The sequence below is a fragment of the Hyperolius riggenbachi genome, chromosome 7 (genome assembly GCF_040937935.1).
Source record: "Hyperolius riggenbachi isolate aHypRig1 chromosome 7, aHypRig1.pri, whole genome shotgun sequence".
NCBI lineage: Eukaryota > Metazoa > Chordata > Amphibia > Anura > Hyperoliidae > Hyperolius > Hyperolius riggenbachi.
In genome coordinates, this window is record NC_090652.1 from 123,315,379 (window position 1) to 123,328,358 (window position 12,980).

At 42.4% G+C, this 12,980-nt stretch overlaps 1 protein-coding gene across 1 annotated transcript in view; it reads right to left on the bottom strand.

Annotated features, from left to right (window-relative positions):
• The window catches only part of FAM20C (FAM20C golgi associated secretory pathway kinase), a 297,806-nt gene that overhangs the window by 30,520 nt on the left and 254,306 nt on the right, over positions 1-12,980 (bottom strand). The window contains 1 exon segment of the mRNA XM_068244609.1: positions 1,549-1,658. Coding sequence (XP_068100710.1) covers positions 1,549-1,658 — 110 coding nt within the window.

Below are 12,980 nucleotides of genomic sequence, written 5' to 3' on the forward strand. Positions count from 1 at the left end.
GAATCACTGCCCACTGCTTTAACTAACAGGGCAAAGTAGCTAAGTGAAATGTCCTGGCTTCAACTGTACAGAAAAAGGAACAAGCAAGATTTTTTGGTAAATACATATACAGCAGAGTCCCGGTTATCCGGCACTGGCAGGTGATTGCCTTATGCCGAATATGTGTAATTTCCAGTTGCTTGAGAAGTCAAATTCACACTAACACTAACTCCCCCATATAAACAAATGCAGAGCAGCATGCAGTGGGAACGACTTACCAGAGCTCTGGACACGGGTCCTGTTCACTTCCTGCAGATGTCGGCTGCTTTGCTGCATCCACTCTGTACAGCTCTCGAAGTTTGCTTGTAACCTAATTCGGGTCAGGTGACCCATTGAGAGCTGTGTGAGGATGCGGCAGAGTAGCAGGCGGCTGTAGAAGAGAGGAGGCCTGGCACCCAGAGCTTGTGTAAGTTACTGTATTTCCGCTGGGTGCTGCTCTGCATTATCAGAAAGGAATGCCCCCACCCCTACAATTTACTTCCTGTTTGTTGAGACTGCTGGTTGGTTGACTCTTGGATAACCGGGACTCTACTATATATATATATATATATATATATATATATATATATATATATATATATATATATATATATATATATGTATATATATATATATATATATATATATATATATATATATATATATACTGCCCATAATGATTCATATCCATGGCAAATTTTGACTTAGAGAGACCCAGAGCTTCCTCCAGCCCCAAAAGCACGGATGCGTCCCTCGCTGTCCTCCTGCTGTCCTCCATTAAGTCGCAATCTTCTCCGGTATTTGATTCAGTGACGTCAGCAGGGGGCCTTCTGCGCAGAGCAGAAGGCCATGGCTGACGTCACTCAGTCAGACTGAGCCGCATACCGGGGTTTGATTGTGACTGAACAGAGGATTCCGGAAGGACTGCAGGAGGCACGTGAGAGGTCGGCGAAGGACACATCCATGCTTATGGGGCTGGAGGAAGCCCTGAGTAAGTAAAAAAACAGCCACTTTCTTCATCTCTGGGTCTCTTTAAAGTTACTTTTATTCAACTAGCAAGTAATTTTTTGACGGGAAATGACATGAATGTGTCTCCCAAAAGATAATAAGACAATGTAGGATGACCAACCTGAAAGATTTGGAGCTCATTGCTAAAGATGAATGAACAAAAATACATGTGCAGACATGCAAAAAGCTAGTCTGCAATTATTGGAAGCGTTTCATTGCTTGTAGTTGTAGTGAAGTACTCTGTCCCTGTTGAAATGTAGATGTGCTCAGCTAGAGGAACCACTCCACCAAATCTTCAAGGATATAGCCGGAATCATCGATGGTGCTGGCTATATCCTTGAAGCGTTTGATTGCTGTAATAGTCAATAAAGGCTTTTCTATTGATTACTGAGAAGGGTATGAATACTTTTGGACTGGACACTTTTTGCCAAATGTAAGTAAAAGCTGAGAAATGTTTTTTTTTTCCCCACAATAATGCCTCTAGTACATTGTCTTATTATTTTGCACATGCATATTCCTTACCCATTAAAAAGTCAAATATGGTCATGTCAATGACGTCCAGGAGTCTTGTGCCACTGTCATACGGAGGAGTCTGCTTCACTTCTTCACAATAGTCGGCATCAACTTCCCATCTGAAAAAAAAAATGGTTATATATATTGTAAATACACATAACTATAAATCCCTTTATGCCTCTCCTGCTGCTTCCCTATCCACTGTTTATTGTTGTGCGTCTGTGTGAAACCGCAAGCATCCCCGGATTGAGCTAAAGGATGTTGATACATCTTCCTTTACAGACACTTGACATCTTTGTGATTTAAAATGCCATTAGTAGCGGATGTACCTACAGAACGTAGATATTAAGCATATATGTCAGGTTTCAAGGGCAGGCATGTCTCCCAGAGAGGAGCACGGAGCCCAAGGTCTCACACAATATATGAAGAATTTAGAAATGCAATTGGATCAAATAGATCCGTTATTTTTAGATGAAAAAAAAAATCACACATCAATGACATCCAACTAGTGCTGCGGTGGTTAAAACCTATAGTAGCCATCATTTATAGGAGAAATATCAGTCAATAGCATCAGATGTACAATATGTAGCCCATGTGTGTGCCATAGAGCTATGTACAGATTTATTCAGCACTAAAAATCAGTTAGGCCTCCATAGTTTAATGAATTTGAGCTCATACTGAAAATAAGCCTGAGCATTCCTCTTTGCTACTAAAAGTAATTATATTAACTAGTGATGAGCGCAAATTTTGCATAATCGTAATTTTGCATCATAATTTGCAATTAATTCCAGGTAAATTCGTAATTAATTTTGCATGTAAACGTAATCCATCCCTAATTTTGCGTAATTTCATGCTGACTTTGGGGGTTAATAGCAAAGCCCCCATACATGCTATTATCAACAAAATTGCTATGTATGTTAAAAGGAATACTGGGAAATACAAAAGACCTTGTAGTTTTTGAGAATATCGATTTTAAAATGCAAAGGAAACATGGTTCTTAAACTGTCATTTTTCTGAGTTTCAAAACCATTTTTCTTTGCACTTTTAAAATCGATTTTTATCAAAAACTACAAGGTCTTTTTGACATTTTTTTTTTACTTATACCCAATATTCTCCTTAATTTATGCAATGTTGGTGTCAGGGCCGGTCCGCCCATGAGGCGGGGTGAAACTTTTGCCTCAGGCGGCACTTCTGGGGGGCGGCACCCGCCCGTCGGTGGGTGTGGGGGTCCGCCTGAGCTGGAGAGTATAGCGGGCAGGAAGGGGGTATTGGGCCTAGTGGCGGGGAAAGGGGTCGGACCCCCCCTCTCTCACCTGAGTCCCCCATCCTCCGCTCCCCTCCAGGTTTAAAAAGTGAAGTTGCCGCCGCTATTGTAAGAGGCACGGGCGGGGATCACTCACCTCTTCCGCGTTCCAGCGCGTGCTCCACTGACGTCACTTCCTGCTACGCCGCCTACTGTATTGTAAGTGGACGGCGTTACAGGAAGTGACGTCAGTGGAGCGCACGTTGGAACGCGGAAAAGGTGAGTGATCCCCGCCTGTGCCTTTTACAATAGTTGCAGCAACTTAACTTTTTAAAGCTGGAGGGGAGCGGAGAACAGGGGACCCAGGCGAGGGAGGGGGGGGGGGGTCCGATCCCCCTCCCCGCCGCTAGGCCCAATACCCCCAAAAAGTCTAGGGCCGGGCCTGGTTGGTGTCAATAGCATGTATGGGGGCTTTGCTATTCACTGCTAAACTCGGCACTAAATGATATGAAAATTAGGTAAGATTGTATGCAAAATTCCGAATGATTAGACAAAATCAATTGAATTTACAAATCCTACGTAAAGGCGTAATTGCGAAAATTTTGCCTAATCGTAATTAGCTGATTATGATCATCACTAACAAACTTCTTTTTTCTGGTGGGGTGTCATAACCGACTGTTTCAGCCATTCTGCAGAGTAAAAAGAAGATAGAAGCTGATATTATTTATAGACCATCCAGCTCTCATTCATTAGGCAGTGGCATTGAGGGCCATCAGGTGGCAGGAAGCTCCACTCAGATATTGTCCAGGATACTGAATATCTTCCCCCTTTGCAGATCTGGTAGTGTAGCATGCCAAAAAGTATATTTACATCAGGGCCGGGCCGAGGCATAGGCTGGAGAGGCTCCAGCCTCAGGGCGCAGTGTAGGAGGGGGCGCACAATTCATTCAGCTGTCATTCCTAATTGTGTTTGAAGCAAAAAGAAATAAGAAAAGAAGATACATGGAAGTGACTACAAGCCAGACAACTAGAGATTAAGGTGTAGGGGGCCCTGGGGTGCCTCTTAGTCTAATAGCAATCAGTGCGTGACGGCTGGGGTGGAGGGATGGAGGGGCGCACTTTGGTGTCTCAGCCTTGGGTGCTGGAGGAACTTGTCCCGGCTCTGATTTACGTCGCCTGTTCCTGGGCACACACCATGCCACTACAGTCAGCCATCTTCCAGGCCCTCCTGCTGTCAGTTCTATTGCATCATTCAGTAACATTGACAAGAGCGCAGAGTAAGTGTTGGAATTCAGAACATCATTCTGAATTCACCCAAACACTACACTTCAGCACCATTCAGCACTAAATCTGCGGACAGGTCCAGGGGGAGTTCACTTACTTGCACTTTACAGTGCATTTCACGTAACTCTATACTTCCTCCTTCCACAGTCGTAAGGAGGAAGTATGAAGTCATGTGAAAAGGGCCATGTAACATTAGTTAGTAAGTAGATTCCCTTGACGCCGACCACAAGTTCAATGCTGATGGTGGTGCTGAAGTGTGATGTTCCGGTGAATACGGAGCGATGTTAACAGACTTGTATAAAAATTTATATTTACTGTCCCACCAAAATAACTCAACAAACAGCCATTAATATTGAAACCGCTGGCATCTGTATATATAGCTATTACCCAGTGTTACAATGTCAAATAATCCACCTTGGCACCTGCATGGCAGGCCAATTAGTCAGTGTGAGTTATAAATCAATCAGTTTTATAAAAAATGATTTGCTATGAGTGAAATGAGGAAAGGGTACAAAGCACAGAATCATTTTAGAAGGGACGAGGCCTTGCCACACAGCACTAGCAAGAAACCATCTTAATCTGGCTGCAAAGGGCTATACAAGCATAGCTCCCAGCTGTCCCTCTTTTGGAGGAACAGTCCCTCTTCGGAAATCAAATCCCTCTGTCCGTCTTTCTTCCTCTTTCAGGACTGATGTACAGACCTATGTAAATATATGGCTTTTTCTACTGAGAATTGTGTTTAATTGACTCTAAACTTTATTCCTGTCATTTAAATGTATACATTTCTTATTTCCATATGTTAATATAAAGGTAAATGAACCAGGATAGAGAGGACCGGTGTGGTTTGAGTTATAAAACAACACATTTTTATAAAAACTGTATGGAATGTGTGACTAGAGGTGTGGCACGGAAGTGATTAGGGGTGTGCTAGGGGCATGACTTAAAGTGAACCTCCGGACTAAAAATCGACTCAGCAGCACTGAAAAGGCTTGGTGTTTCTTTAACAGTTTGACAGCATCAGAACTTTGTTTCTCTTATACAAGCCTCATTTTTAGCTGCACAGAAGAAAACTGCCCGGGCTTTTTTCCCCTGATGCTGTGCAAAGCATGATGGGATTTCTGAGGTTGTTTTTCTCTTTCTGCTGTTTTGGTGCAATTTTTTTTTTTTACATTTTGAATTTGACATTTGAAGCCCAACGTGTGCAGCTGGGAGGGGTAATCAGGACACAGGACAGTTGGACCTGTGTCTCCTGCTCCTTGTTACCTCCTTTCAACCAAAAAGATGGCTGCACCCATTACAAAGATGGCAGCCCCCATGAATCACAGACATTTGCCTGTTCTTTTAGAACAGGGTGGGTAAGAGATTATATTACCTATCTATTCTAATTAACATAACTAATGTAACTTGATGACAGTATGTTTGTTTAGGCTGAAGTTCCCCTTTAAGTGTCCCTTTTTTTTATCTCAAAAAGCCGGTGGGTATGTATCAGTTCAGACTGATGGTAAGCTGAGAGAAAGTACTCAGTGTTTCCTGCAAACCATCAGCAATTCACTAACATCTGGTTGATCCATTTGGATATTAAAAAGTATGTATCTGCCATACTAAAGTGCTTTCAACTATTTAATGCTGCCAATAAACAAAAACTTAGAAAATAATTTCTTCTTTGTTTTTTCCCCTGTGTTTTGAGATCTGTCATCACGGACCGTTATACATGTTTTCCAAAACACGCAGGCAGTTAAGGAGGCTATTTCACAATCCCTTTAGACGTTCAAGAAACTCAAGTTCGTTAAGCCAAACCAGAGGATATGCTCTTTCTGTAGGGGTGCACATATACTGTAACAGGATGCACTGTTGCTGCTACCAATAAAGGCATAGGCACACCAGGCAGTTGCCCAAGGCACCAGTTACTGCTAACAGCAGCAGGGACTGTTCTGTATGGAACTGTCACACACAGCTATTGTTAAAATGATGTGGCATAGATAGGTCTATAGTCTAACCAGTGGACAAAAAGTTCTTAGGATATACAATAGCATCTAATTAGTCCAGTAATTTGTACACACCCCCAGACTAAAAATCTACTCAGCAGTACTGAAAAGGCTTGGTGTTTCTTTAACAGTTTCACAGCATCAGAACTTTGTTTTTCTTACCCAAGCCTCATTTTTAGCTGCACAGATCCTAAGCTCCGCCCCATCAAATAAATCTGCCTGGGCATTTTTTCCCTGATGCTGTGCAAAGCATGATGGGATTTCTGATGTTGTTGTCCTCGTTGCCTAGTGTGCGCAGCTGGGAGGGGTGATCAGGACATAGGACAGTTGGAACTGTGTCTTATGCTCCCTGTCACCTTTTTTCAACCAAAAAGATGGCTGCCCCCATGAAATCACAAACATTTGCCTGTTCTTTTAAAACAGGGTGGGTAAGAGACTACATTACCTATCTATTTTAATTAACATAACTAATGTAACTTAATGACAGTATGTTTGTTTAGGCTGAAGTTCCTCTTTAAGTAGTATAACAACAGTGATCTGATTAGCATAAAATATAGTGACCATGAATGTGCTAATCAAGCTCATCATCATTTTAGATACTATTTGCTGTCTTGCTTCAAAATTAATTTAACCCTTTCTAGTCTCAGGATCACCCACATCTCCCCAGCACTTTCTTTTTTTCCAATGTGTGTATGTGGGGGGAGCACATAGGTGAAATTGTAGCAACTGAGTTGATCCAGCGAGTGCCTGTCTCCTCACACTAGAGCGACCAGGCAACCTGGCATCAGGGGAAGAAGTCGGGCCAGTCAAAGCTTAAGTGCTGTAGCCCCACCCCCTTTTACCCTTAGGAGTATAATTACGCAGTACAGCATGTGCTGGAGGGAACCAAAGTGTCAGACTTAGCAATCTTCTTCACTATCCTTAATTGCTGATAGGCATTCATGTATTTGGGTCTGATTGGGGAAGGCCTTTGGACCCACCCCTGACCCTCTCTCAGTAGATTATAAATTTGGTGCCAGCTGCCTGTACTCTTGATCCCCTGATGATGCAATATTGGTCGGGAAGGAGACAAGCGGCATCTTTTTGACTATTGACCAAAGCATACGCACAGATTCTTCTCGGGGTCCCATGTTTGAGCCCGGTATATAAGTTTTATTGTTTTATTTCTCTGTACCTTTGTGGCTTACATTCGTGGGCTTTTAAATAAACGGTTTACACGTAGAGAGGCCATTTGTTTATCTTTTTATGCTGATACTCTGGATACTACACCTGCTCGAACGGGGGAGTGGAAGACGTGTGGATCTCTTGGAGGCCGTGGTTCGTTTCAGCCACCATTATATGCATTACATATAACCTTATAATGTGGGTTGTTTGCAGCTGGTAAGCCCCTTTAGTTCCTCTGGGTGATGGTAGCTACAAGACTTTATGAAGCCTATATACCACCATGATGAAGTCTTATAGACTGCAGTTTATTATATATTATATATTTACACCTATATATAGTGTACTAGTGGCTGGATAGTGTACTGGTTAAGGGCTCTGCCTTTGACATGGGAGACCAGGGTTCAAATCCTGGCTAGGTCAAGTATCTATTCAGTAAGGAGTTCAAGGCAAGACTCCCTAACACTGCAGGGTGGCCTCTTGAGTGCGTCCCAGTGGCTGCAGCTCTTGAGCGCTTTGAGTCCGACAGGAGAAAAGCGCTATACAAATGTTCAGATTATTATTATTATTATTAATGGATGACGCCGTACCAACTAGATGCAGCAACGGCGCCGCTAGTGAGAAGCCCATATGCACCCACATAATATTGAAATTACGTGGCACAGCAGCTGAGATTTAGGCAATTGGCATAGATTATTAGAGAATGGCAGCTTCCATGTTCCTGTTACTTCAGGTCCCGTTTAAAGTGGACCTGAACTCTTGCACAGGACAGAAGGAAAACATAGAGAAATGTATCTAGAGAGTTTAGCCTGTTTAATTTCCCCTCATCTGCGACTAATCGCCAGTGTCATTTGATCTCTTACCTGTGTCAGCTGGGTGCAAATTTGAAAACACAGGATGTTAACTCTAGGTCTGCTTTCATGAAAGCGGGAAGTAGACACTGCAGATTTATTGCAGGATTTCTATCAGCTGTAACAAAAAAACGTTTTTCTAAAAAGGTTATAATGCTGTTGCTTATCTTTTAGATCAGAGAGGAAGTTCTGAGTAGAGGTGGGCATCTTGCCCTGACCAACAAGCTGGTCAGAAAACGCCCTGAAAGTATAATGTTATGGATCCTTACAATAAGCATATTGAGTCTTCTAGGTATCTGGCACAGTGTTTAGTTTGTATTCTTACAAGAGAAATACAATTATCTGTTAATGCAGCTGCTAGTCTAAAAAATGTACTTCCCGGCCAAATGAATAGAACTCTCCGAGGGCATGAAGGGGTTAATGCATCCTTGGCTACACATCACCGAAATAGCGCCGGGAATGATTTTAACGCGCTCGACTGCTCTCTGCACCCCCATATGAGGTCCTGGCTCTCACGAAAGGCGTTTCAATGAATTTTGCATTAGGGCCTAACCTGGAACGGCACCCAGTTCCTGGATAATGAGACTCTGGCAGTTTCTACTCAGCATAGCAAATCCATCAGCTGGATGATGAGACATTTTCCATATCATTCTGCGTAGCAAGCCCCTAGTGTGAGATTCCTTTATTAAGTGCGGAACATTTTCTCCACACAAAAGGACAGGGCTACACATCCTCTCATGGAGGGACGGTGACGAGACTCCAAAACAAAGACATCCATTTTATTTATTTATTTTTTGGAACACGGGTATTCATCTGACACCATTGTGAGCCACTACACATTGTAAAAAAAAGCACGTTTTAAACAGACAGAGCTGAAAGTACAAAAGAACAGCCATTATCATTCTTTTCTATATCCACAAATAATAAAAAATAGGCCATTGTCGGAGAGATGCTGCTCATTAATCTTGTCAGGCCTTTGTTTGGAGTGCCTCTATACAGGCTGACATTTCAGCACCGCATACTATGCATGACAAAAAAATGCTTCTTTAAAAAAAAAAATCTAGCTTTATTTGTCGCTTGTGAACTTGAGCACCGCAGAGAACTGTACGACAATCTACAATATGTATTATCTGCGTGGGGGTCTGTTACTTTCTGTGCCATGATTTGAGTTATACACATCAAAACAGAATTAAGTAATCAAAACCCCAGCTGGACGCAGTGTTAATACTTCTCTGGAAAGCACTTTGAAATATATAACGCAAGCCAAGTATTCTTGTGATGACTTAAACCACTGAAAAAAAAACATTATATTCCAGGGAATTGAGAGAGGTTGAGGTTTAGAATTTCTGAATCCCAGGATCCATATTTAGTAAAAACATTCTAACTTTCATCAAAATCACGGTGTCCTATTTTTCTTAGCTCCTATAACAGCCAATCTGAAAATCTGACATCCCTTGAAGGAACTGCCCCAAGTTTTCTCTTTTGGCAGGGTTATTATTATTGTTATTATTTAGTATTTATATAGTGCCAACATCTTTCACTTCGCTTTACAGAGTCTATATATTTTTGGCACTAACTGTCTGTTGGAGGAGTTCACAATCTAATCCCTACCATAGAAGGTGTGGTACCAATGGAGTTCGATGACCTTCCAAAGGAGACAAGAAACGAGGCAGGGACACCAGGAGCCCCTGATAGTGTAGCACGTTGAGGGTATGGGACACCCAACAACAGTATGTGCAGAATACTCACAAGAATAGGTTGCAAGACCAGCAACCACAGTGTAATGGCTGGTGAGGAAAGCCAGTTCTCACTTGGGTTCTTTAGTTTTCGTCAATGTAGGTCACTCTCTCTTATACCCCTTTTTCTTTTCCTGGAGAGCGACCTACATTGATAAAGTTCTCAAGGAACCGACATACATGGCCAACACCCCAAGAAGAGGGGGTTGGTGTGGGATATTACTGGGAGGGAAGAGGTGCCCCAAAATGTGATGTGTGGAATGGATAATGTAAGCTAGATAAAACATACATAAATAGGCTTACCTCTAAAAGAAGGGGTAGCCCCAAAAAAGTAATAACTTTTTTTAATAGAAACCAAACACTTGAATGATAACGCGTTTTGCGGATTGCAGTCCGCTTCCTCAGATTAAATAACAAAAGTGTCTCAATTTGCAAGCAAGGAGCGCCTCTAAGAGGCAAATCATTGCTATACAGGAAGTGCAGAAAATGTACTACTGATTTGGCATCCATACTAACTACCTAGTGTGGGAAACTCCACAGCCATCAAAACAGATAAATGAAGGGGAGTGGATTACTGTAATTATAATTTAGTAGGTCATGATAGTTTTGAAATGTATAAAAAAGGGAACCTGAGGTGAGAGGGATACTGAGGCTGCCATATTTATTTCCTTTTAACCTCTTGAGGACCATAGGCTTATACCCCCCTAGTGACCAGGCTATTTTTCACAATTTAGGCCACTGCAGCTTTAAGGCCTCACTGCAGGGCTGGACAGCCCAGCACACAAATTATTCCCCCTCCCTTTTATGCCCACCAACAAAGCTTTCAAAAAATTGTTTTCAATAAAAAAATTTTTTTCCACCCTCCCTGCCCCCGCCAGCCAATCACAGTGATCGGCAATCAGACATCAGCCTATGAGAGCCAATTGCTCTCTGTGCCTCCAGAGGGGCCAGTCACTGCCTTAGATCGCAACGCTGTACAGTGTAAATAGACGGCGGTTTCGCCGTCTAACAGTCTCCTGGGGGCCGCTGGGGGACTGATGGCAGAGCTCCGTCATTCAAGCGGAGATGTGCATGCATCGACGTATGCGATCTCCTGCTAAACCCTGCCCCAGGACTTGATGCCAATTGGGGTTAGGTGGTCCTGGGGCTGCCGCCACGTTATTGGCCTTATGTGGTCGGCAAGCAGTTAAACAATACCAGTTACCTGGCAGTCCTCCTGATCCTGTGTCTCTTAATACTTTTAGCCATACACTCTGAACAAGCATGCACCAGATCAGGTGTTTCTGACATTATTGTCAGATCTGACAAGATTAGCTGCAAGATGCTTGTTCCAGGGTTTTGACTCAGTCACTAATTATGCCAGAAGATCAACAGGACAGCCAGGCAACTGACATAGTTTACAAGGAAATAAATATGGCAGCCTCCATATCCCTCTCACCTAGGGTTCCTTTTAAGTTTCGTCCATAAGCCACTCTCAGACTGGCTCCTATTAGATGTATAGAGCTTGCGTCCGCTTGTTTAGCAGCACCATTTACCACTATTAGTCAATAATGTAAGACTTAACCGTGGAAAACCGCATCTGAGCCCAGCATATAAAAGTCAATTCCTCCTGCATTAAAAAGGTTCTCTGTACTGCGTTAGGTCTCCTTTCATTGTATAATTCATCTGTTTTATTTATTTGGATGCCAAATGACTAATGCATGGAAGAATCCTCTGGAGCATCGCATCCCCTTTGAGTTATTTTTACATTCTGTCTAATTAAGGCAGTGATATTTGTACGCACGGCAGTCGGCCGCTTCTTTTGTTAACAGCTGCTTAAGCATTAGTACCGGAGGAAGTCGTGGCATTTTTTTTTGCCAATGATGAAATGGGAAGCTTCAGAGATGGACAAACACAATATACAAGTAAATCAATAAAGATAAAAGCTGGATTTCATACAAAACATTATTTTATGACTGTCATCTCTATTATATGAACAACCCTACCTAAAGCAGCACTGTGGTTGTGTGTAAGTCCAGCAAATTGTATTCGAACATACTGTACATGTGGAGGTTTATTTTGTAAGGCTATTAATGGAGGGGAGGGAGCTGGTTTATTATTATTGTGGATTTATATCTTCCATAGTCCTTACCACAATTATAGTCGCATGTCCCTATCATGTTCTAAGGCCAATTTTGGAAGCAGCCAATTAACATACCAGTATAGCCCAGATTTGAACTAGGGACCATAGAGCTGCAAGGCAAGAGGACAATCCACTTCATCAGTGTATCTCAACATTATTATAGCATGTACCCCTTTTTCATTATGAAATTGGGTAAGTGCCCCCTATAGAGAGTAATTAATAGTGAAAAACTTCAGGACAGCATATCGCACTAAGCTCATGCAAGTCAAAGACACAAAGTATGACGTATACGTCACTCAGATGGATGGTGTGGGATCTACACAGAAGTCCCTTGCGATCTATCGGTAGATTCTACCTCACGGGCACCCCTGCTCTAGATAATCTTTACATTGATTAATTATGGCAAGTTCAACCTACCCTATGGATATGAGAAAGTAGGCACTACAGAGCCACACGTCACAGGTTCTTGAATTTCTGTTGCCTGAGGTGATGTCTAAACACACCACACACACACACACACACACACACACCACACACAGCATATATACACTCACACATACACTCACATACACACACACAACAACACCCATACATACAAATCGAACACACGCACCACGAACAAACACACACACACAAATGTACTGGAAAGTGATCCTGGGCAGAAAATGTTATGCATTACAATACCCCCACCACACGCACACACTTCAGAACCAACAATGTGTGCATAGAGTGATGACCAATGTTAAAGCATTGTGAAAAAAAAGCTACGCTAGGCTGCAAGGAACCATAAAAACTTCAGGTTAAACAGACTGGATTTTCAGATTCTTTACCTAGACCGTGCTGTACTTTTGTCACAATGGTCTAGAGTTACAGCTGGGATAGTCCAGTATAATAAAAGGTTAATACGAGGCAATAATCAGATGACACATCAGCATGGCCATCCCACAATGCTACTCTATCCTCTCTTCTAATCAGATCAGGAAGGATAAGTCTTTGGAAATCATATCCACAGAGCTGCCAGTAATGATGAATGGAGGAGAACGCAGACATGTAATGCAAT